The sequence below is a fragment of the Heterocephalus glaber genome, unplaced genomic scaffold (genome assembly GCF_053883595.1).
Source record: "Heterocephalus glaber isolate CG9 unplaced genomic scaffold, H.glaber_assembly_v1.0 deba00001472, whole genome shotgun sequence".
Classification (NCBI taxonomy): Eukaryota; Metazoa; Chordata; class Mammalia; order Rodentia; family Bathyergidae; genus Heterocephalus; species Heterocephalus glaber.
The window spans coordinates 52,008,548-52,035,182 of record NW_028258315.1 but is presented as its reverse complement, the minus strand read 5'-3'; the positions used below and the strand labels follow the sequence as shown (position 1 = coordinate 52,035,182).

The window sequence follows — 26,635 nt, the reverse complement described above, 5'->3', positions numbered from 1 at the left end:
CCTAGGGAAGAATCTTTCCTTTCCTCTTCCTTGCCTCTGGTTCCCAGAAGTTTTAGGGTTCCTTGGCTTGTGTCTGCGCCACCCCAATCTCAGCTTCCTTCTTCACACAGCCTTCTCTTCTTCTCCATGGGGTCTTTTGTTCTCTTCTCTTCACCAAGGACATCGGCCATCAGTTTTAAGGCTCACATGCAGTCCATGATTAACTTCACTTTGGGATCCTTACTCAACTGCATCTGTAAAGGCCTTTCTCAGTGAGATCACATTCTGAGGTTGTTCCAGGTGGCAGAAGCCACACTGTCGATTATTATGCTGCATTTGGGGGCACAGACAAGTGAGCTAAAAAGTCCTTTGTGGGTGGAAGAAGCCTCTATTTGGGGATCCTAGCATGGTGTGGATTCCCGCCCGCCACTCCCAATGTCCCTAGCTTCTTTCTTGCAGGGAGGAGTCCCGCAGCACACCTTCAGCAACTCTTTACCACCAGCTGAGGACATTCACAATTGTGTTTATTTATTCTCCCTCCAAAAATCTGTGATGGTGCCTAGATGGATTCTCATTTCATTTGTTTCCTGTTATTATTGTTCCTAACATATAGTATAAGACATTCTACTTCTCCATCTCCCTCTTCCTTTCTAATTAAGATGTTATTGAGATTTTAAAATATAAACCAGTGGTCCTAGTTTGAAGTAAATGACTGCTGACATGCAAGGAAGAATTAGATAAGGGTCACATATTCTGAAAATATGCATTTTTACTTCATTTCCTGAAAAAGACTAAGAATGAATTACCAACTTAAAGGGAGGAAAAGAGGAACAGCAGTCTTCCCAACTACTTTTCATACTTCCTAGCCTCAAGCTAACCAAGGACTTTTTCCCTTTTATTATCATTTATATACCTATAGTTATTTTGTAAATTGTACAAGTAATACATATATTTAATGTAGCCAAGTCTGAAAATATTGATGAGCAAAATTGGAGGATAACCATCCATAATTCCAACTCCATGGCCACATCTTCCAGAATTATACCCAAATACATATGAGTGTACACATATATATATGTAAATATGGAGAAACTTAAAAAAAACTGAATGGCATAATTTTTTGTCTGTGGTACTGGGATTGAACTCAGGACCTTCACACTGAGCCAAATCCTCACCCCAGATTTTTTTTTTTTTCTGGACAGGGTCTTGCGTATTCCTCAGGCCAGGCTCAAACTGGTAATCCTCCTGCCTCAGTCTTCTGTAGTGCCGGGATTACAGGTGTGCACTACCACTCCTAGCTGTAATGCTGCAGTTTTTATAAATTGCTTATTCCCCTAGAAATATGAGCAACTTTCAATTACAAAAATTGGTTCTATCAAAGAGATGTTTTAAAAGGTATTCTAGGGACTGATCAAAGGGTTCAGATTTTGAGATCTGTTCCCACATATAGTATTGGTTAGCAATTTTGCTCTTCAAAAAAAATGGACTTGGCTTCAAGTTCTAGGTTTACCATTTGGCTGTCTTGTCCTGGGCAGATGCTTCAACCACCTCTATTCAATAATGGTACCAACTGCTAGGTTGTAATGGAGATTAAATGAAATAATATTGTGAAGCACTGTACAAAGTACCTGGTATATTTTAAGTCATCATTAAGTATTATTTATCATCATTATTATATTAATATGCTAACTTGAAACTCATGAGAAGTCTTCATTTTTCTCTACATATATTATGTCCATAGCCAAACCAGGTGGGGAGGCTGTACAGCAAAAGAGCACCCACTGAAAAGAAAAGCGCCAGTTATTTATTATTGCACCAACTTGCTGCAAACCAAGTGTTTGTACACTTTTTAAATTTTTAGACTTAGACATCAGTTTTCATTAGCCAATTTTCTCTGCAGGATAAAATCTGATACTTGCATGCTAAAGCTTGCAACTTTGAGTCAGTGGCCAACAACTGGGGTTCAGGAAATTCTCACAAAACTGGGGGAAGAAAATGGAGCGTGAAGCCTCCAGCCCAGCCAGGTACTCAGGTCCCTACAGAACAGTATCACAGACAAAACCTGCCTGTTGGTTCCCTGAGGGCACCTCCTAGCTTCCAGAGAACTCAACCCATTCTATGATTTTCTAAGATGGAAAACACTAGTTTTCTGCTATCAAGTAGACATCAAAGCTCCAGTGGTCAGGACTGCAGGTTTGAAGCTCTCCAGAATGACAGCCCAAAGGGTTGTCAAAAGGTTGTCAAATGACAGCCCACAGGGCAGAGCAAAGGGTCCTGCTCCTCCATTCCTTCAGCAGCATCCCTCCCCCAAAAAACTTGCAATGCTAGGCAATGCTCTACCACTGAGACAAACCCCCAGACCTTTTTATTTTTTATTTTGAGAAGAGGTCTCACTAAGTTACCCAGACTGGCATCAAATTTGCAATCCTCCTACCTCGGCCTCCCAAATAGCTGAGATTATAAGTATGTGAGGGCCAGGAGATGGGGCTTAGTATTCACTCATGATATCTGGAGGCTTACTCTCAGTTCCTCCAGTCCTAATACATCTCCCTCCTAAAAGAGCCTGTTTGAATATGCATGTCAGTCCTCTAATACTGGCCAAGAGTTTCTTGTGTGGCAGGTACTATGCCAGCATTTTACTAGCACTACCTCATTTCATCACTGCATTTATGAGAAAGCAGAGATTTGCTGAGGACAGACTTACTGCAAGCCACACAGGTAGTCATCTGGGTGTATAGATCAGTTCCTTACTAACATGACAGTGAGCTCACCCTGCACTGGGTACTTTAGGAACATTTTTATTTTACCTCTTTAGAACTCAGTTTCCCACCCATAAAAGAAAGCCAAGTTTTGGATTATGTGATCACCATTTTTGTCTTTTACTTATATCATGCCTGGATTCTAAATTGTACAAAGTGAATTTCTACTAGAAGAATACAGTCTTTCATGTTGCTAAAAAGACAGGGTCTCCTCAACACCATCCATAAGTACATCCCAGTCACTCTGCTGGCACAAAATTAAGGACTTCCATAAAAGGTATCAAGAAATTTTCCTTTACAGGAGCAGGTTTCAGAATTTCATAATCCAAAATAAATAAGATACTGGGGAAATTTACTCTATTTTCAATAGACTTCTATTTTCTTTTTTAAAATGTGGAAAACAAGTCTATTGTCAAATTTTCTCCCCCAGACTCTCACTATGAGTCAGTAGGGGGACAAAGGTCACCATGGCCACTGGTTACTGGACTGAACAAAGTTGCTAGAAGCAGGTGCTCTGTGTCCAAGTTAGTCAGGATTCTTTCGTGGCAAGTGACAGGAATACAAGTCAAACCACATGAAGAAAATGGGAACTCATGACATCCTGGAATCTAGAAAAGGACAGCACAGCCACACACATTCCAAAGTGAAGCATACTCTAAAATTACTGACTAGTACTCTAAAACTGCTAGGATCCTAAAAAACAAAAAATAAAAACAAAAGCAACCAAAAACTTATCAGAAACAAAACAAACAAAAATGTCTGAGAAACTGCCAAAGCCAGGGGGAGGCTAAAAAAAGATAGTTACAACTAAATCTCATACCTCTTCTTGAAAGGGACCCTGGAATAGAAAAAGGACATTTGGTAAAACTAGGGAAATATGAATAAGCTTTAATGTATCACTATTACTTCATTAGTTGCAACAAGTACATCACACCAGTGAAAGATTTAATGATAGAGGAAACTAGGTACTAGGTATTGGAAATTGTCTGTACTTTAGATAAAATATAAATCCATTCCAAAGAACAAAATCTATTAGAAAGAAAAATATCCCTCTCTCTTAATGTTGTTACTACTAAAGATCCTCACTATTTTGCTAAGAGGCACGTAATTATTTTGAACATTATTAAATAATATGTAACTTAATAATACAAGAAAAGTCTTAGCATAGGGTAGGGACAAGGTGGTGCTGCATCCATCCATTAGTTCATTCAAAAATATTTCTTTAGTATCTACTATGAGATCATCCCAGGGCCCAGTGATAGAGGCAGGATGAGGCAGGATGTGCACAGGAGTGGGGAGGCACAAATAAAATGCAATATTTCCTTTAATGATGACCACTACCAAAAACAAAATACTGAGCAATAAGGTTTAGAGGGAGCAGAGGATGATGGGAAGGGACCTGATTGCTGGGTGGGACTCCTAAGAGGTTTCCTCTGAGGAGAGAAGAGTTGAGGACAGACCTGAAGGGAAGGGTCGGGGAGCTAACCAAGTAAGGCTGTATGGGGGCTGAACAGAGTGACGGAATGGGGAGTGGTAGGAGATGAGGTCAGGGGACTAAATGGGGTTGTGATCATGCAAAGGACTCAAAGGACACACTGAGAAACTGAGTTTTATTTTCAGCGTGACAGGAAATCAGTCCTTGGAGGAGTTAACCAGCAAAGTGATTTCACCTAATCTACCTATTAAAGATTACGTCAGCAGCTGTGTGGAAAATGGACGTTAGAGGGCGCTAGAGTAGACCCACACAAAGCCAAAAGACCGCTACCTCAGGGCTTACCGCGGGAAGTGGTAGAAAGGATGGGATTGGATTTACTGACTGGGTGTAGGGGAGAGTGACAGAGGGGACTCTTGGTCTAACCGACAAAAAAGGGGCTTATAACCCAAACAACAACGAGTGTGAAGAGAATCAAGACCCATAGCTATATAACATCGTAGTGGTACTCAACATTTAGAGACCACTGTCCTCTGAGGTAATGAGCTAATCATAGCATGGCTGCAGATTTAGCATTTTGTTGCACAACGTCATGCCTGTTTATTGAGACCTTTGTTCAGGCTTGAACCGCTAAGACTTATCTCAGAGACCAAAGGGAACTACAGGAAATGGTGTCTCTTGATGAGCGAGGATGTGCACTTCCTCCTACTGGGGCAGTTGGGGAGGCAGCCAAGTGTAACATGTTTCTGTATTGTCTCCCCCACCCCACCCGAATTCTGGGAGAGCAGCAACTCCATTCACCATTGTACAGTGAGCACTGGGCAGAGGGTATGTGCAATAAACACTTGCTGAACAACTGTGGAATACAGGCACAAAGGAATACCACAGGCCTAGAGGTAGCCTACGCCTCCCTGAGAAACCATATGTTAAGGGAAAATAGCAATATCCAGGCCAAAGCAGAAGAAAAAGAATACAGTTCAGGAGAGGGTTGGTGTTGAGTAATCAATAAGAGCTCCAGGATGGAGCCAAGAAATGAGAAACTGATTTCGCAAGACACACCACAAAGCGCTATGCAATAGTCATTGTTGGGATCTTGCCGCTAAACTTGATGATCTCATCACAGGATCATCAAATGTCAGAGCTGGAAGAGATCTGAGAAGAGTTGCCTGGGACTTGTTCATTTTACAAATGAAGAAAATAAGGTGGAATGAACTCGGTTTTCTAGACTCCATATGCTATACATTCTTTTTTACATTGTGTTGATTATTAGACACATTAAACTTCCTTTTCCATATGTAGGCTCAAAGAGGTTTTAGAAGCAAAGTGGAAAGATGGTCCTTTTAAGGTCTAAAATCCATTCTCAAGTAAAAATTCTTATTTTAGAATTCAATTTCATCAAAAACAGTCATCTGTTGATAAACCTTTCCTCTTATTATCTAGTGACAATGAGGCAGCCAGTCATGGCTCTCTTTTTGACATAGATGCCAGGAAGCTTAGAGCTAAATTGAACACTTAATCCTCCCAACAATAGTGGTTTCAGTTTTTGGCCAACAGTTCATATTTCCCCCTCCTCTTTATGACTTTTCTTTATTTCAATGGCCTTATTGTATATGAATTGTTTACTTATGTTGTATTAAGTTCATTTTGGATGTCAGCCAGGTATAAATCACCAATAAACCAAAACAGAAGGAAGATTTCATTTCTCTTGTGCATTGGGATTGCTCCTTTCAATATGGTGTCCGTTTTCAGACCCCACCCTAGACCTTAAACCTCAGACTTTACCTCCTGGCTTTATATTTACAGAAAAGCAGGCTACTGCAGAACAGATTGCATACAAATGACTAGTTAGAAAATTGTAGGGTCTGCCTGCTAACAGGCAAGTCCTTGGAAACTTCTCCAAAATGAAAACAAGATGTGCAGGGAGAGGGCTGTTTCCCGCGTTGACGTGGCAGAACTTCACTTAAAGCAGGACCCTGGGGAGGCCAGGCAGCCCAGGCTGTGCATGGCCAGCAGGTGCTGGATTGTGTCCTGTCCAAATCCAAGCTTTCTGCTAACTCCAACCACAAGGCTGACCCTCTCCAGGCCTGAGAAATGAGATCACGTAGCCTCCATCTCTTCTGGATTCTGGCCACATGAAGAGATTAAAGCACTCATTTTCTGAAGCCAGGAGGCCTTCTCTTCCCTCCCTAAATGAAATTCCTCCTCAACCACAAAAATTTAACCAAGGCAGAATTAGAAAAGCAATAAAGGAGTCTATGCAGAGATCTTTCCTCCCGTTCCTTCTCTGCTTCAAAATCTTTTGTTGTCATTTCTGGGTAGCAAAAGAAACAATAAATAATCTCCAGAAAATGTCAACTGTTTATGCATTGGAGCCTGAGATTTCCTGGGCTTTTTGTCTTTTATTCTTTTCTAGGTTTGTACATTTTGTTCTTTATTCCTATAGTATTGAGCATGATTTCCATGATCATTTAAGAGATATGTTCAAAAGAAAAATGGCTTTGAGGGTTCTTTGCTCGTGGAGAGTCCTCTAAAGCATCCGTTTGGATTCTGTTCATGATCTCCCAGTCAGAGCCAATTTGTTCAGATAGAGACAAGAAGATGCAGCCCCAATGTTCCCAGCACCTTGAAGAATGAGACAGTTGCAAACATCTATGGAGCTTCTTTAGAAAAATCTCAGTAAGATTCTGAATCACAGCTAAGAGTGTTGTATAACCTCAGCACAGCAGCAAGAGCTCACCCTCACCCAACACTGCCTGGCTCTTTAGCCCCATCTACCACATGCTTTCGACCAGCATTGGGCCAATGGCTAATCTTTATACAATACTTTCCCCATCTGTAAAATGGGGATAATAAGAATGCTTATGCCACATAACAGCTTCTCCTGGTGTTCTTCTGATACACTAGTGTTTATCAGAAACAAAGAAGTGAGGGTAAAAACACAGACTGTTGATACCACTCCAGTGGCTTTTGACTTTGGGCGGCCCAAGAATCTGCATTTTGAACAAGTTTTCAGATGATGCTGGTGCAGCTGATCCTCTGTCACAAGATTTGAGAACTACTATCAGAGGGTTATGGCACAACATATGTAAATGTTAACCACAATTACTTTTACATACTGCTGTTGGCACTGGGTAAACTGTGTTACACGATGTCAGTTATTATCTTACAAGTTGTCCCAGCACACTTTGAGATCATAGTAAACTTGCAGTTAAACCTCAGTATAAATATAAGAAACCTCAGGATATAGGCGATAAAATCTTATTAAATTCCTAACAAAAATATCCTTATTTAGAGCACATGCATTGCGAATGCTTAAAATCGATCCTGTAGATCATTTGGGGGGTTTCCCACCTCAAACTTGTCAGCATTCATCTGCATATTTATGATGAGGTACAAGAGGAACAGAAACCGACACAGCTACTACTTGAGGTTTCACGTCTTTTCTCTTAGTCACAGTAAAAGCGCCACAACAGACTTAGTCATATGCTCAGAAAGAATTCTTCAACTCGCTTCAAGTAATTAAGGAGCCTAGCAAATGCAGACGTTGCAAGGGCGGCTGGAAACAACAGCTTTGAAAGAGCAGAGGAAACAGACCCACTACAAGAAAGGAGACTGTTAAAAAGCTCTCCACAACGAAGGAAAGGAACGCAAATCCCTAACCTGCGGGCACTCCAGCAACCCTAAGGCCAAAGAGAAAAACGCTCCGCTGAAAAGCCCAAGCGAGTTAGGCTTTGTGTAGGGAAAGAAAAGTATCAAACACAATGTCGGAGGTTAAGATGTTTTCCTTCTAAGACGGTTGGTCCGTTCTGGAGCCTGAAGCAGAAGGAACAGGAAAGCCCCGGTCTCCTTCCCGTGCCACGCGTCGCTCCTTTCAAGAACAAAACTTCTTTTTTAATGAGCTTAAGTCAAATGCCTCTTCTGTGGTGAGCACGGGGTACTGGGGTGGGGTGGAGTAGTCAACGGCAGCCAGTCCTTGGTAAACAGCTAACTTTCCCAACTCAATCAGATCTGCTTTCAGCATGAATTCTCCAGCGAAACACAAGAATGAGATAAAGCATTCTTGCTCCGTGATGGCTTTTGAAAAATTAAACAAAGGGTGCATGACTGCAAGAACGCAAAAAGACGTCTTGCCTTGACAGTTACAGAGTGTAATATGCAAACCACTTTCCCTGACATTTCTTCAACCAGGTCGGTGACTACCCTCAGCACTGAGCCTCCAGGAGGGCTCCACGAAGGTGGGTTCTCGTTTCCGGCGGGGCAAGGAAGAGACGTGGGCAATCCCTGGGGGGCTCGCAGCCCAAACCTCCCCAGGATTTGGCGCAGGGGGTGAGGACAGGAGTGAGACACAGCTCCCCGGCTGGGATCCTGGACTGCCACGACTCACCTCGCCAACTTCTCCAGACTCGCGGCGCCCAGGCGGCCGGCTCGGAGGCGCGGACGCTGGGGCCGGCGCCTCCGCGCGCCCGGAACCCCGGGGAGGTCGCCGGGGCCGGACAAGCGCGCGGGGCCCGGCGCAGGGTGGCGCTGCGGGACGGACGCGGGGCGCGCGGGAGGCGCGGGGCGCGCGGGGGCCTCGGTGCGGCCGGCGCGAAGGGACAGCAGCGCGAGCAGCAGCGCGGCCAGCGCGAGCAGGAGCAGCGCCGCCCCCTTGCTGCGGAGCCTCATGGTGCGGTGCGACCCCTCTGCGCATCGCGGCGCGCGAGGCTTCGGGACGGCGGGGCGAGCGCAGCAGCGCGCAGCAGCCGCCTCCTCCGCCCGCCCGCGGGGGACTGGGTCAGGGCGCGCGGCGGCGGCGGCGGCTAGAAGGAGGTGGGTGGGGGAGGAAAGGAACTGGGGAGGAGGCGCCCTCGCCTACCGTACTGTGTGGAATAGCCGCCCGTCTGCCCACCGCCTGGCACCAGGCGCGGGGACTTCAGGAAGCGCGGGCTCAAAACCACTTCATTCATCCACTTGATTACTTTCTCCTTCGCTCACCACTTGCCCGCCTCTTCCATCTACTCTTCCATCTGATCCCCTCGTGCCGCGATTCGTTCGTTTACTCCATGCGTTTTCCCATCGTTTATTTTATTCTCCTATCTGTGCACGTATACATTTATCCACACATCCTTTCAGAAGGGACAGCTTGTCCTAGGTTTGCCCGGTGCAGGGCTCGGCACATGGTGGTGCCCAATAAATATCTTTTGGATAGACTCACACTAGATCCATGCAGTCTGGTGAAATTATAGAAGGCGTTTCATAGTCTGGATTGGAAATCTATCACTTTCCCGAGTAAGAAACTTTCTTAAGCCTTCATTTTCTTACTGCAAATGCTCCACGGGAATGACAGTGCTGCTCCACCGAAAGGCGTTTTGTGAGCATCAAATGAAATAACGCATTCAAAGGAACTAGCACAGTGTCTGATTCACAAATGCCTAATGAAATTTTTGTGATAATTAATGCAATGGAAGACAGTTTATCATATATACATAAATGCACATTTTATTTTCTTTCCCGCACAGATGTGAGATAGAGTAATAACTTCTAACCCAACGGGAGAATGGACTCTTTAAAGACTTAGCCACAACCACCAAATCAATGTCAGAATTTCCTGCCTATTTTAACTGTCCTCGGGCACAGATTAGAAACATTAGGACACATCCTCTTACTCTTCACCATGAACTGACCACCAGCATTCTATTAGTTCTCTGAGGTGGAGTTGCAGAACAGAGAGCACTATTCATAACATTGCTTCTAGTTTCTACAAGACTCCAGTGCACTGACATAAATCATCTAAGATTCAATTATATTCTGAATCTTTCTCATATGAGCACTTTATATGAGCACTTTGGGAACCTATTGTAAAGTTCTAGGACTGAGAGTATTTAATAACTGGAACCTCTTGCCAAGCAAGAATCTAGGAAAGCTCAAGATGGGAGCAGCAGATGTTGCAGGTGAGCAAACAGGAAGAGCTCCTCATGGGACAGAGAAAGGAGGAATGTCACCTGCTAGAAAGCACGTGGGATTGTGGGAAGCATATCTTGGGTTGTTGTGACGGCTGGTAGGTCTCATTGGCATACTGCTAAAGTCACTGCAGTGCTCAAGACACTGTAGCATAATAAAAAAATTGTCTTGGGCCAAAGGCCAACTTGGAGACCCTGGTGAGAAACACAGGTCCAGGCTGAGATCAAGTGTTTTGGCCTTTAAGGTTTAGAAATGGCTACTGGTATTTTGGGATATGACCTAGTGAAGAAGGAATCCCCTAAATCTGCCTTGCCATCTCCTCAAGAACATATGTAACAAGGTTCAGTACAGCAAACCAAGTAGATGTAGTGATGGCAGCCAGGGTTTTGGCCTCAAACAAAAAATTCTTTTTAAGCACTTAGTTTTCTTAAACTCCCTTGAAGCAAAATGATGGATCTCTCTCTCTCTCTCTCTCTCTCTCTCTCTCTCTCTCTCTCTCTCTCTCTCTCTCTCTCGGTACCGGGGCTCAAACTCAGGACCTTGTGCTTTCAAGGCAGGTGTAGTGCCACTGAGCTAAATCCTTGGCTCCCCTGAAGCAAAATGAAAGGTCTGCTTTACGTCCTTCCCCCAAGTCCAAACCCAAGTTTGGAAGTCACTGCTGTGACTGATAGAAAACCTCAACCTCTAAAGTCATAGAAAAGTTCTTCCAGGCTCTAGCAACCATGGCTTACCTAGTATCTCATCTACTAGACAAATGTTCATTCCTGTCTAGCCCCTCAAATGTATTTCTCCCTCTGGAATCTTGACAGACCCAGTCTTAGGGGGCTCCACACTTTTTTGAGTTCATTCCCAGGAACTCTACCAGATTCTCACAGCCTGCTGGAGAATAAACCTTTCCTGCTTCCAGAAGGGGAAGGGGAAGGGAACCATTTGGAAACACAAGGCCTGCCCCTAAGAGAAACATTTTTTTCCTTTTAGTCAGAGCCTAAATTATTAGGGTTTTAGCATAGCTTAACTTGACCTAGGAGAAGAGACATACCCAACTTGAGCCCCTTCTAGTGATCTTCTCCCACTAAGAAAGAGGGAAGGCTGGGGACTGAGAAGCTCTTGTGAAGTTCACAGCTAAAAGCACTTCAAACTCACTAAAAGACTGAGATCTGTCTCGGCATGGTGCCACAGGCCTGTAATCCCAGCACTCTAGGAGGCTGAGGCAGGAGGATAACAAATTCCAGCCCAGCCTGGGCAACTTAGTGACTCACTGAGATGAGAGAGATCTAGGGATGTAGCTCAGTGCAAAGGGTTTGGGTCCAATTCCCTCAAAAGATGGTGACCTAATCAGAGCACCATACAACATTTCCTTTTCCCACACCTTACCACCCCATCCCTAAATGCTATTCACTTGGTTCTTTTTGTTAAGTCCAGCGCGTTTGACATTCAACAAAAAATTACAAGACATACTAAGAAGCAAAAAACACCCTTTAAAGAGACAATACCAGCCCTAGAACAAAAGTCAGATGTACCAGTGATGTTGGGATTATCAGATTATGAAATTAAAACAATTATGATAAGTATGCTAATGGATCTGATAAATAAGCAAGGCAACACACAAGAACACATGGGTGATGTAAACAGAGATGGAAATTCTAAGAAGCAAATAATGCTAGAGATTGAAAGCACTGGAACATGTGAAGGTTGTCTTTGATGTGCTCTTGAGTTCAGAGCATATCTGAACATAACTGAACAAAGACTCTCAGACCATTAGGATGCACCCTTAGCAGCTACTAAAGAGCAAAGAGAAAAAAGACTGAAAAAAAGAGAAGAGAATATCCAAGAAGAGTGAGATATCGACAGAAATATAATGCACATATACTGACAGTGCTAGAAAAAGAAGAGAGAAATAAACAAGAAATATTTGAAGTGATTATGACTAAGAATTTCTCCAAATCGATGTCAGACCATAGGTTCAGGAAGCTAAGAGAACACCACACAAGATAAATAGAAAAAGAAATACACGAACAATAACAATTGTACTAAGGCATGTTAAATTCAAACTGCAGAAAATGAACAGTAAAAGAAAATTCTTGAAAGGAGAAAAAACAACCCATTAAATATAGAGGAACAAAGATAGGAATTACATCTGACTTCTCCTTTGAAACTATACAAGTAAAATGTTTAACTTGTGGAACTTGCTTATAAAGCCAGGCTCCACCTTGTCTCTTTGACATTTGGAAAGGTGAGTAGTGTAGCTAAGTAGTGTAATAAGAAAAGTCCTGATTTTCCAACATCAGCTGATTCCAAAAGTCTGCTGACAGCCACAAATCAACTTTCTCTGCAACCTTCTACCTCCAGCTCCATCAGCCAGTCCAACAGGGTTCAACACAGGTGTTGCCAGATCAGACTACCTCTGGGCTTGGCTCCTTATGGACCCCTCTCCCTTTCCCTTCTTAGACTACAACCTGGTCTGCTGTTTGTTGTGTCCCTACATTTTGACTTCTGTTCTTATGTAAATACTTCCTTTGCTTATAGCTTGATTCTTTTGAAGTCAACAAAATATTGAGAGAAAAAATATCATAGAATTCTGAATTCTATCTTTTAAAGGTGAAGGCATGAAGACTATCTTAGAGAAACGAACATTGAAGTAATTTGACCATACTGGACTCAAACTAGAAATCAATAACAGAAAGCTGAAACCCACAACCCCACCTATAAATGTTTTCTGTTGCTAGTAGAATACCATTGACTGGGTAATTTATAAAGAAAAGAAGTTGATTTGGCCAAGATTCTGGAGATAGGAAAGTCCCAAGGCATGGAGACTTGATACTTTTGATTTTGGTCCAAAATATTTTTGTACTGCACTATCTAGTGGCAGAAAGGAATTAGGGCAAGAGGCGCATGCAGAAAAGATAAAGAGCAAAGGGCAGACCAGCTTTAAAATAGCCCACTTTTGAAGGAACTAACCTACTCCCATGTTAACCAAACTAATTCATTCATGAAGGCTCCATCTCCATGACCCAAACACCAGGCCTGACCTCCCAACACCTTCACATTGGGAATCAAATTTCCAATAACAAATTTGGGGAATGCATCCAAACCATAGCACCCCAAAACACTTAGGGGTTATACAACACACTTCTAATACATGGGTTGAAGAAGAAATCTTAGGAGACATTTAAAATACTTTAAACTAAATGGAAATGAAAATACATCCTTTCAGAATTTAGGGGATGCAGCAAAGGCAGTGCATAAAGGCAAATTTATAGCATTGAATGCATATACAGTATTAGAAAAAAGAAAGATTTAAAATAAGTCAAATAAAATGCTGGAGGGGCTATAGGGAAAGACAGAACCCTTCTCCACTGTTGGTGGGAGTGTAGACTGGTGCAACCACTGTGGAAATCAGTGTGGAGATTCCTCAAAAAACTAGGATTAGAGGTCCCATTTGACCTAGCTATTCCACTTCTTGGTATCTCCCCAAAAGAAATAGAAGCATCATACCACCATATGTTTCCAAGATTTAGTTATTCTATAACTAAATCTATAAACATGGGTGTCCTCCATAAACATGGGTGTCCCTATATCACTAATAGCTAAATCTTGGAAACATCCCAAATGGCCATCAACTGATGAGTAGATAAAGATGTGGGTTTATTTTTAATACAAAGGAGTAGTACTCTGACATAAAGGAGGAGGAGCTTCAGACATTTATAGCTAAATGGATGAACCTTGAGAACATACCCTAAAGTAAAATAAATTTGATACACATTTAAATATGTCATTGTTTCTCTGGTGTGAGAAAACTGAAAGTGGAAATAAAGACTAGACTGTGTAACAGATATTGGGAAATGGGAAGAAAATGTTCAAATGGGAAGGAGAACAAGGGAGGAGGGAGGGAGAATGGAAGAAAGGGACAAGAAAACAGAAGGAAAAATGGAACCAAAGCTTTTGTACATAAGGATAGGGAGGAGGCTTCAGAGGAGCGGGGAGAATGGGAAAAAAGAGGCGGGATGTACCACGTGCAGGGGCAAATTCCCTACGATGAGTGCTATCATTAGGTGTGCCTGAAATGTACCAATAAATGTTTTGCTATAAAAAATAAATAAAATAAGTCAGCTAAGCTTCTACTTCTATCTTAGGTAACTAGAAAAGGAAGAACAAAGAAAATACATATAAAGGAAGCGGACACAAATAATAAAACTTAGAGTAGAAATCAATTAAAATTGAACACAGGAATCAATGGAGAAAAATCCCCAAATATAAAAGTTGGTTCTTTGAAAAGATCCCTAATATTGATAAACCTCTGTGTGGAATACATGAGAAAGGACAAAATACTAATATCAGACATAAAATAGGAGACAACACATTAAAAGAATGGACATTAGAAGAATCATAAAGGAATACTATGAATAACTCTGTGGGCTCTGCAGCCACAAATTTGATAACCTACATTAAATGGACCAATTTCTTGATGGAAATAATATAGCAAAACTTACCAAAAAAGGGCCAGAGATTTAGCTCAGTGGTGCTGTCACCTGCCTTACAAGCACAAAGTCCTGAGTTCAATTCCTGGAACCAAAAACAAACAATAAAACGCTTACAAAAGAAGAACTATGCTGCAGGTTCAGATGCGTTCAATGGTGAATTCCTCTAAAGGCTTAAGGAAGATTTTATATAAATTTTCTACAATCTCCTCCAAAAGATAGAGTCAAAATGAATATTTCCACACTCATTCCATGAGGTCAGCATTACCCTCCAAACAAAAGACATTACAAGAAAACTATAGACCAGTATTTGGCATAAAAATAGTGCAAAATCCTCATCAAATATTAGGAAATCAAATTTAACAATATATAAAAATTACACACCATGATGAAGTGAGTTTTATTCCAGGTACAAAAAAATGGTTCAATATTCAAAACTCTTTTAATGTAATACATCATATCATGCTGATATATCATATTAGCAGATTAAGAAGAAAACTCACTTAATATCAATAGATATAGCCAGGTGTGGTGGTGCATGCCTTTAATCCCAGCACTTGGGAGGCTGAGGCAGGAGGATAGCTGTGAGTTTGAGGCCAGCTTGGGCTACATAGTGAGTTCAAGGTCAACCTCAACTGCATTGTGAGACCTTGTCTCAAAAAAAAAAGGAAAGAAAAAAGAAAATCCAATAACCATTTATGATACTAACTCTCAGAAAACTAGGAATAAAAGGAATTTCCTCAATTTGATGAAGAACATGAACAATAAACTTACTGCTCATGTCATAGTTGTGAGAAACTGGAAGCTTTCCTGATAAGATCAGGAAAAAAAGCAAAGATATCCTTTCTCAATACTTCATACCTGAACTTCTAGCCAGTGCAATAAAACTAGAAGAGGAAGTAAGAAGTATACAATTGAGAAGGAAGATATAAAAGTCTTTCCAGAAAAAAATTCAAAAGAACACACACACACACACACACAATTTTAGAGCTAGTAAAAATTTTTAGCAAGGATTCAAGTCACAAAGTTTACATACAAAAGTCAACTCCTTTATTTCCAGAAATGAAAAAGCAAAATTTGAGATTAAAAGCATATGATTTATAATAACACCTCAAAAACTAAAATAGTGAGGTATAAACCTAACAAAATATGTACAAGAATTATATGTATAGGGAAAACTACAGAACTTGTATGAAATATATCAAAGAAGTAAATAAAAGGAGAAATAGTCTATGCTCGTTGGTAAGGTGACTCAATGTGAAGATATCAGCTCTGCCCAATTGGATCTAAGGATTCACAGGAAGTTATTTTGTGAATATGGATAAACTGATTCTAAAGTTTATGTGGAGAGGAGAAAGATCCAGAATAGCCAACTCAAAATTGAAAAACAAAGTTGGAGCATCAATATCACTTAAATTTGAGACTTACTGTAAAACTTAGTAATCAAGACAGTGTGTACAGTATTGATGAATGAGACAAATACTGTCAATCAATGCAACAGAGTAGAGAGCCTAAAAATAGCTGGAATAAATACCATCAATTGATCTATAGCAAAGAGCAAAGGCAATATAATGAAGCTTCAACACATAGTGCCAAAACAACTAGACACACACAAATGTAGTTACAGATCTTATAACCTTCACAAAAATTAATTTAAAATGGTTCATAGACCTAAATGTAAAGCAATATTATAAAACTCCTGTAAGGTAACATTAAAGAAAATCTAGGAGAACTTGAGTATAGTGATGACGTTTTAACTGTTATTGGGTTGTTCTTTTTGATACTGGGATTGAACTTGGGTCCTTGCTCTTGTGAGGCAGGAGGCAGAACCACTGAGCTAAATCCCCAGCCCTAGTGATGACATTTCAGATACAACACCAAAGGCACAATCTATGAAAGAAACTGGAACCCATCAAAATAAAAAAACCTTCTCTCTGTGAAGGACAGTATTCAGAAAATGAGAAAACAAGCCTTAGATTGAAAATATTTGCAAAAGACACAGCTAGTACAAAAAACTCAACAATAAGAAAATGAACAACCTGTTTATAATAGTCCAAATGTTGGTGAGCTGTGAAACAACAAGAACTCTCATACATTTATGGCAAGAATGCAAAATGTTATAATGGTATATAAGGAAAAACTACAACTTTGGATGACAGTTTGATGGTTTCTTAGAAAGTTAAATGTAGGCTTACCATACTGTCCAAAATTGTACCCCTGAATATTTACCCAAATGAGTTGGAGACTTATGCTTACATAAAAACCTGCCCATGGACATTCATAGCAACTTTATTCATAATTTCCCAAAATTTAAAGCTACCGAATTGTCCTTCAGTAGGTGGATAAATGAACTGTGATACATACAGATAATGGCATATTACTGAGAAAAAAAATCATAATATATCGACCCACAACAAAATATGCAGGAACCTTAAGTATATATTGGTAAGTTGAAAAAAGATAGCCTAGAAAGTTTACATATTGTATGATTTCATGTATATGACATTTTGGAAACAGTAAAACTATGGAGACAGCTAAACGGTCCAGTGGTAACCAGGAGTGAAAGAGGAGTAAGAGGTGAAGATGATTAGATAGAGCATAGTGGATTTTTAGGGTAGTGAAAGTCTTCTGTATGATGATATAATGGTGAGTATATGTCATTATACGTATGTCCAAACCTACAAATTGAAAACACCAATAGGAAACCCTACTGTAACCTATGTGCTTTGGGTGATAATGATGTATCTGTAGAGTCATTGATTGTAACAAATGTACCCCTCTGGTGTGGGAGATTGGCAGTGGAGAAAGCAGTGCATGTGTGGGAGCAGGGTATATTAGGAATTCTGCATTTTCCATTCAGATTTGCTATGAACCTAAAACTCCTGAAAAATAATTCTATTTTAAAAAATAAAGCAAAGATGGGATTTTTCTCTCAGGTACTCTAACTTTATTGTTTATGTTTCCAGTCATGTTGCTTTGGGTACACTTGTGCATATGCTTGCTTAAGCAAAGAGAAGACTACAAATTGACATATGCATCGTAGTAGCCAGCGAATACTTCAGGGGGTGAGAGGTGAAGTTTGAGGCTATGTCTGTCTCAGAATGTTTTCAGCTGCATGGAAGTGAAGACCTAACCCAATACATTTTTAGCTAGGTCTTTTTAAACTTTAAAGTATATATGAATTAGCTGAGAAATTTTAATACAGTGGAGATATTAATGTAGTACCTGGGTGTGGCCTGAGATTCTGCATTTCAAATTCTTCAATGCTTCTCCTGCTGCTCCTGGTTCAACATTTTGAGTGGCAAGGAATTAAATAATAAAGAGATTTTTATCTTGTATAGTAAGAAGCCTAGTGCAGATGGAGTATAGAGGTGAAAGGGTATCTTTCACCAGCTGTGAACATACTTGTATTTGTCTTTTGCTGAAAATATGAATGTACTTCTGTTGAGTATATAGCTAGGAAGGAAACTGCTGTGTCATAAAATAGGCATTTGTTTAATTTTAGTGTATGCTGCTCAACAATATTCTTAAGTGATTGTATCAACTTACACAGCTATCTTCAGTGTATGAGAGTTTTGGTTGCTATATACCATTTCCAACACTTGGTGTTATTAGACTTTTTCTTTTTAACCTTTCTGGTGAATACACAGTGGTATTTCATTGTGAGCTTTCCATTTCCTTGATAACTAATGAAATTAAACACATTTTCATGTATTCATTGGCCAATTAAACATCTTTTGATGTATTTGCTTTCAAACATTTGTCCATTTTTTCCATTGTTACTTGTCTTTTATTGATTTGTGAGATTATCCAGAATATATGTAAAGAACTTCTATCAATAAATATGGTTTAAAAAAAATAAATATGGTTTTATTTTAAAATTCTCTTTCATACTTGGAGTTTATCCTGGTTGAGACGTGAACCCTACTTTATTTTTCCCAGGTGATTGATCACTACTATAGTTTGAGTGTTGCATGTCCTCCAAAGGCCCAGATGTTAAAGATTTGGTCCTCGGAGTAGTGTTGTTGGGAGATGGTGGAAGCGTTTTGAGGTGGGTGATAGTGGGAGGTCCTTAGGTCATTTGGCAATGCCTGCAAGAAGGATGTGAGGCCCCAGCACTTTTTCCTTCTTTTACCTCTGTGCCATGAGGGGATCAGTTTGCCCTACCATGTACTCTTTGTCCTTGCCAATTGGCATGCCCACCAGAGGCACAAAGCAACAACTCTGCCCAGTTTTAGACTGGAACCTCCAAAGAGGTGAGCCCAAATAAATCTTTCTCTATATAAGCTAATTATCTCAAATATTTCCTTACAGTAATGGAAAAGTGTTTATCACAGTCATTCAGTGGGTCATTACCAATAATGCAGAGTCCACCTTTCCCACATCAATTTGAGATGCCACCTTTGTCATGTAATATATTTCCATGTGTATTCTGAAATCTTTCTGAGCTTGCTATTCCATTTGGTGTGCTTGTATCCATTGCAAAAGTGAATTTTTATTAGCATTTACAGTGTATTTAAATATCTAGTAGGGTAAGCATCATCATTTTAAAGCTTTCAAGGCTATTTTTATATATTTTTCCATATGAACTCAGAACTATTTTGTCTCATTCCAAATTTAAAAAATTATTGGTATCAAGGCTAATTTATAAATTAACTTATGAAGAGTTAAGATTTTCATGATGCTGACTTCTGTCCAACATGACTACATGTCCCTTCTTTGTTCAAATTTCATTTGGTGTCCACTAGTGGCACATAAATTTCTTTTGATATGCATGACTGAGCTGGTGGGAAAGTGAAGAAAATCTCTGAGGCCAAGAAACTACAAGAAAATTAGAAACCAGAAAGGTTACTCACACTGAATTTAGGGCCAAACAGAAAATAGCTTAGATCCCAGGAAAGTTATGAGGTTACACTTAAGACAGAGTTCTCCTGCAAAGAATACAGCAAAGAATCTCCTTCACAGAAGATGAGCAAGATATTGCCTGTTTCAACTGTGTTCCTCAGAAGAAGGAAAAGGGAGAAAAAAGACTGAGAATTCCTAGTAACCCGAATATCCATTTGTCTTCTTTATCCCCTGGGAAGGGGGAAATCAAGGTAGAAATTTTAGGTTAAGCCCACCCTAAAGTGGTAGTTCCTCCAATTTCCAAAAGCAAAGGCAAATTTTCATTTGCCAAACATATCTTAACTCCAGGTGTAATGGGTTGAATAGTGTCTGCTTAAAATACATGTCTCCTCAAAACCACAAAAATGACCTCATTTGGAAATAGGGATTTTGCAGTTGTAATTAATTAGATGTAATTAATTAGGTATCTCAAGAGGAAATCATTTTGGATGTAGAGTATGCCCCAAATCCAATGATTGATGCCTTTATCCATATAAGAGGACACAGAGAGGCACACACACATGAAAGAAGGCCATATGAAGATAGAAACAGAGATTAGAGTCATGGTGCCACAAGGTAAAGATTGCTGTGGGCCACCAGGAGCTGAAAGAGGCAAGGAAGGATTCTCCTTTATGGCCTCCAGAAGAGGCATGGTCCAGCTGACATCATGACTTCGTGATTTTGGGCTCCTGGACTATGAGAGAATAAATTTCTATTGTTTGAGCCACTCAGTTTGTGGTAATTTGTTATGGCCACCCTAGCAAACAAATATACCAGATTTCAAGGAATTTACATGTAACATTTTTTTGTGATTTTATAATCCCAAACCATAAAACACATGAAGAAATAAACCATGTTAAGTGAGAATCAGCATGAACAGCAACCTGCAGAAAACCTGGGAACAGTGCAGGTATTGGAAATAAGAGTGGTTTTATGGCAACTATGATGTAGATACAAAGGACCATCAAAGAGCACTGGGAAGACTTGAAAGAAAAGAAAGTATAACATCTAGAAATTGAAAACACATAATAAAACTAGAAACTTAATTTATGGGTTAAATGGCCTGAAAGATCTAGCTTAGGAAAAAATAGAAAAATTGGAAGATAGATCTAAGGATAAACATCACACTGTTGAGCTGTGATTCAACCCAAAGAGTATAAAGATAACAAATATCTAGACATATAGAATAGGTTTTGGAATTGGAAAACAAATTGAAGAGTTTTGAGACACATAATAGAAAAAGACTCATTTTCCCTAAATGGACTATTGTTAGAAATACAGACTTTAAAGATGTTGCTGGAGAGGGCTCAGTGTGAAGTGGGGAACGTGGTAGAGAAGGTGCATTATCATTTTAGAAAAATACCTATATTGTCATAAACAGAAAGTTGGTAGAATGTAATCATAGTAAAAAGAGAGGCGAGAAGGTCAAAGAAGGGAGGAATAGCGATTACAGAAGCAAGAGGTTAGAGTGATTCCAGGTAGGGGTCCTGAGCAACAGAAAGCATCAGCCTCCGGATGCCAGAAACAGTGGTGAGTGAAGAGACAGGCAAAACATACTGGAAAGTCTAAGAGCAACAAAGAATTATTTTGGAAAAGGCTTATAATCAAGGTGTGACTAACATTTATGATTAAAAAAAATTGGTGCAGCTAGTTCAGAGGAAAGTTATAAGGTTAAGACCCTTGTTTCATTGACAAGGAGGATAGAAATATTGGTTGTATTTTTCCTAACAAAATCAAAAGTTGGAGGCTTTCTGGTTTTCTTTTCCAAGTTGAATCTAAAGCTAATGTTAATGAATATGAAAAATTTAAGGGTATAACTGAACACATGACATTCACTATTATAGTTCCTTAAACTTTTCTGTGTGCTTGAAAATTTTCATAATAAAATATCGAGGGGTGGAATATACAATGATACACCTATCAGAATAGCTAAAATGAAAAAGATATAGTAACCAGGATCATTGGATTTGTGAAGCAGTGAAAACCTCATACATTGTAGAAGTGTAAATTAGTCCAACCACTATGGGAAACTCTTTGGCAGAATCTATTAAAGCTAAATATGTGCATATCTATGACCAGAAATTCCACTCTTAATTATAAAATATTGTTATGGTTTACCTCAGAATGTCCCCCTAAAGCCACATGCACTAATAGGTGGGGCTTTGGGGAGGTGATTGGATCATGAGGATGTGGTATGCATCAGTGGATTAAGCCACTGACGAGCTTATAGCTAAATGTGATGTTGGAGCTCAAGCCTGGTCAGAGGAGGTGGTCACTGGGAAAGTGGCCTGGAAGGGTCCATCTCCCTCCCTCCTCCCCTAATCTTTCTCTGCTTTCTGCCAGCCATGCCTTGAGTTGTTTCTTCTCTGCCATGCCCCTCTACCATGCCGGACTGTCTTGGAGCCAGCTGACTGCACTGAAACCTCTCAAGCTGTGAGCCAATCTAGACCATTCCTCTGTACAGTTGTTAGTGTCAGGGATTGTGTCTCAGCAATAAGAAAGTAAATAAGACATACGTACTTAATAGAAATCATACTAAGTGCACTAAAGTGTATAAAAGAAAGTTCAGAGCAGCTTTATTTGTAAAAGCTAAAAACTAGAAATGGTTCAAATGTCCAACACAAGTAGAATAGATACATTACAGTATAATAAGCATAAGATGAATACATGTCAATGAGATTGGAAAGGTAATTCCTATGGGAGACTATAACTGCACCTCATTAACTCAATACTGAGGGAAAGAAGACAGACATGAAAGAGTACAAACTATCTTATTTTATTTGCATAGGCCAAACTAATCATTAGAAATTGGGACGTTGGTTTCCTCTGGGGAGGTGAGAGAGTGACTGGGAGGCAGCACTTCTGCAGGGTGGTCCTTCTTTTTCTTCATGTGGGTGGTAGGTCTGGGCATGTCCACTTTTATCTTTTCTTTGGATTTTCTTTATTTTTTTTCTAAATTTGTAATAATTCATCAAGCTGTAAACTTTTTTTTTTATACCGAGGATCAAACTTGGATCCTTGTGCTTGTGCACCAGGCGGCAAAACCACTAAGTTAAATCCCTGGCCCCTAGATGTAAACTTGATATGCTTTCCTATATCTAAAAATGATTATTGCTTTAAAACTATTTTTTATAATACAGTACTACAGGACATATACCACCATGCTCACCCTAAAATTTTCAAGATAATTACTGAGTCAACTGGCCCATGGTAACTTAAAAAAAAAAAGACACTAGGATTAATCCCACAGTGGGAAGAAAAATCTTCCAATTACTGGGGGGAGAACGAGACAAGAGGCCCCTTGAATCTGCTCTGCAGCGGGAGCCCTGGGAAGTGGCAATTTCGTAGGGCTTCTTTGGACTCCCAGAGCAAGAACATTAAGGTGGAACAGATGTCTGACAGCCTCATAAGAGAGAAGCCCTGATCAGGAGGCTTTCATGGCCCTGAGGTGGGTCACAGCATCCCCACAATTTCTATGCCCCAAATAGGGTGTTAAGTTTGCCGAATGAAAGAGTCCTATCAAGTCTATCCCTGGTTTTCAAAAGGTTTGGGTCAAGGACACAAACGGCCCACCTGTCCTATGTTTAAATACATACAAGTTATAGATCAAACAAGTCACTATGCTCCTGGTTGACAAATATCCCTATACAATGACCTTGAAGACCAAGATAAACTTGGCCACTGTTTAGAGCTAAAATGTATCCCCAAAAGTCTCATTTTCAGGGGTGGCCCCTGGGGATTGGGTCACTGGGGATGTGACCCAGAAAGGTGTATTCTTATTCCTGGCTCCTCCTTTTTCTCTCTGCTTCCTGGCTCCCATGGTGTGCACAGTTTCCCTCCAGGATGCTCTTCTGCCATGCCACTGCTGCCTTGGAGGCAGCCAAGTGTGGTCTGAATCCATTGAAACTATGAGACAAAGTAAACCCTACTCCTTTATGTTGTAGGTGCTGGGTATTTTGTCCCCTAATGGGAAAGTGACACTAGAGGCATAGGTTGTCTCTAAGAGGACCGCTTGGCAAAGAGACTCACTAATCCTGGAAATATATTTAGGATCATTTGGATAGGTATTTGTGAGTTCCTGGCTGTCCAGAATGTGTTTGAGACAGGGAAGAGGCTGGGCTCTAGAAGGCATGGAATGAGGAGGGCCAGAATGGGGGTTCTGGAAAGTGTGGAGTCCAGAGGGGACCCTTCTAGCTAGGGTATAAGGGTAACATAAGCTCTTATGCCAATGAGGAAATGTCTCAGTGGAAATTGAATGAACAGATAGTATAGCCATGATACAGGACTTTGGATAACTTGGTAGATACTAGTATGGAGAGATGATCATGCCTGAGGACTATACAAGATTGGGCATTCCTGCAGAGATCTATTTGAGAGAGGGCTCCAAGAATCAGTTGTCTCCTTAGGCCTACCCTACTCTACTCAATAATGTGATTCTTTGAAAACTTCCTAGAAATTAAATGACAGCTTGAGGAGAAATAAAGAGAAAATGGGGAACCTTAATATTTTGGATTTACTCCATTGAGATTGAGGAAAAACTCTGAAGAGAGTGAGTTAACCATGGATTGAATGGCAAACTGCAGCTGAGAGAGAAATTAAGTTCAGATATGGAAAACCAGAGTTACTTTTTTTTGTACACTGAAAGTTCATACCCATGTTGGTCAGCTTTCTGTTATTGTAACAAATACCTGTGATAACCAGTTTATAGAGAGAAAAGGGTTGTTTTGGCTTATTACCTTTGAAGGCTTCAGTCCCTTGTCAGTCACCCCCTTGCTTTTGGGCCCGTGGTAAGGCAGCATATCATGGTGGGAGCATGTGGCAGAGGAAGCTGCTCACCTCGCAGTGGCCAGGAATCAAAGAGAGAAACGGGAAGGGGCCAGGGTCCCACAGCTCCCTTTAAGGGCACCCCCCCATGACTTCCTTCCACTAGGAGGAAAGGTTCCACCTCTGAAAGGTTCCACCACCTCCCAAAGGCATCTTAGGCTAGGGATCAAGGCTTTAACATGTGAGTCTTTGAGGGACACTCAAGATCCAAACTAAAGCAATACCTAATACACATTTGAGCAGTGCTTCTGAGGTACATTTTTAGGACCTCAAATTTTTACAGTTCATGCCTCATAGTTCATGTTAATCCCATCACAGGCACAGGGAAAGAAGTTTGGCAGTCTTGTCTAAGCAGAGTGTGGTGGTCAGGAGTGGAATTAGAAGGTGATGGAAGCTGGTCATGGTGGCTGGTCATGGGTTACACCTATGTAATCCCAGCACTCTGGGAGGCTGAGGCAAGAGAATCACAAATTGAAGCTTGTCTTTGTAACTTAGCAACTTAGAAAAAAGGGGGACTGAAGATGTAGCTTAGTGTGAAGGCCCTGGGTTCAGTCCCCAGGTACCAGGGGAAAAAAGGTGATGGAGTAAAAGGAGTAGCAACCCTGATTATGAGTATTATAATGTCACCAATGGTCACTGCAACCAAGAGTTCTCCGAACATGATTTTGCTATCAAAATGTGTGAGTTCTATCAATAATTTCCAGGACATACATATAACTGAAATTAAACAACATGGGTATTTTAAGAACTAGAGAATATGAAACAAGATAATGTTGAAGGAATATCACTAATATGTAGTAGTAATGCATTAGTCAGCTATAATTAAATCAGGATGTTATTGCACATTCAAATAGCTTGATTGAACAGAGCATGAAAGCTAGGAAAAGATTCTGGCCAATATTAATCTGTACTATGCAATTAAAAATACTTTTCAAGTCAATGTAGAAGGATAGCTTTGGGATAAACAAATGCAAAGTACACTCAGGGTTAGGCTAGGGCTATAGCTTAATGGTAGAGTGTTTGCCTTAGCAGACATGAGGTCCTAGATTTTGTACTCAACACTAAAAATCAAACAAATAAACAAACCAAAATATTCAGGATAGAATAAAAAGTTGAATGTAAAGAATTTCCCCCCTAAAAAAACCTGAAAGAAAATGGAAGTAAATAATTACATAATTTTTATTTGGAGATAGCTTTTGTGAACATCATAATAGTCAATGCTGCTGATAATAAAATAAATTGGAGACAAATGAATTATCTAATAATTGGTATTAGATAAATCATGGTACATCAACGCAAAGAGTTCATAAATTTTAATAGCAAAATTATGTAACTGGCATAGATATTCATGATAAAGTGCAAAAATAAACTATCAAAAATCACATAGAGTTTAATTTTATAAAAAGCATAGATGCTCAAAAAAGAAGTGAAGGACATTAAAATTGTAGTTATCTGTCAATGGGAATTTTATATTCTTCATGTTTCTGTATGTATTCTTATTTTAATAAGCTATCCCCTCAGAAAACCCAAAATTTCTATTACTTTTCCTCTTAGCAATTCTTACTGTTTTAAAAACTTACTGGTTGCAGCCTTATTCATAAGGGCCAACAAGTGGAAATGAGCCAATAGTGGTTTAACTGGTAAACGGAGAAACAAAATATGGTGCACCCATAACAATGGAATACTGTTCATCAATGAAGGGAAATGAACTATTGAAACATGTTGCAACGTGGATAAAATCCAAAACATTTATCTATGTGAAAGAAGTCAGACACAAAATACCATAGTGTATGCTTATGTTTATATAAAATGTCCAGAAAGCACAAATCTAAAGACACAGTCCATTAGTATCCTGCAGCTTGGGGTGGGAACAAGGGTTAAGTGTAAATGGGCAGATAAATTTTATTGGTGTGATGAAAATGTTCTGGATTATGTTGACTGCATAACTCAATACTAAAAGTCACTAAATCATTCACTTAAAATACAGTGAATGCATTAATTGCAAATTATACACCCAATAAAGTTGTTTCTTAAAAGCCTAGTGGAAAATTTGGTGAAAGTTCAGAAACTAAAGATTTGAGGTTTTGCTTTGCTTTATTTTTAATATGAAGGGGGAAGATGAGGTAGACAAATGCCAAAATGTGCTCCAGATTGGGTTGGGGTTGTAACTCTGTGGTAGAGCACTTGCCTAACTCACACAAATCCCTGGGTTCAATCCCTAGCATTGGAAGGGGGAACCCCCAAAACAAAACACATTCAAGTGGGATAAAAAATTAAATGCAAAAAAAGTATTAAAAAAGTGCAAGACAATAAAAGTAAATGGTTTTATGATTTTTAGT

The 26,635-nt window shown here is 40.0% G+C and overlaps 1 protein-coding gene across 6 annotated transcripts in view; it reads right to left on the bottom strand.

Moving 5' to 3' along the window:
• Positions 1-8,927, bottom strand: part of Gxylt2 (glucoside xylosyltransferase 2) — a 91,592-nt gene extending 82,665 nt beyond the window's left edge. For 2 of the 6 annotated variants that reach the window (XR_015439500.1, XM_087182019.1), the window contains exon 1: positions 8,555-8,924. Coding sequence is in view for 4 of the 6 variants with exons in the window: in XM_087182019.1 (XP_087038145.1) it covers positions 8,555-8,835 (281 nt within the window). In the remaining 2 variants the exon portion in view is untranslated. Of the gene's footprint in view, positions 1-8,554 lie in introns of all 6 variants that reach the window. The other 4 variants (XR_015439501.1, XM_087182020.1, XM_087182021.1 and 1 more) reach the window with 4 other exon arrangements.
• Positions 8,928-26,635: the final 17,708 nt, after the last annotated feature.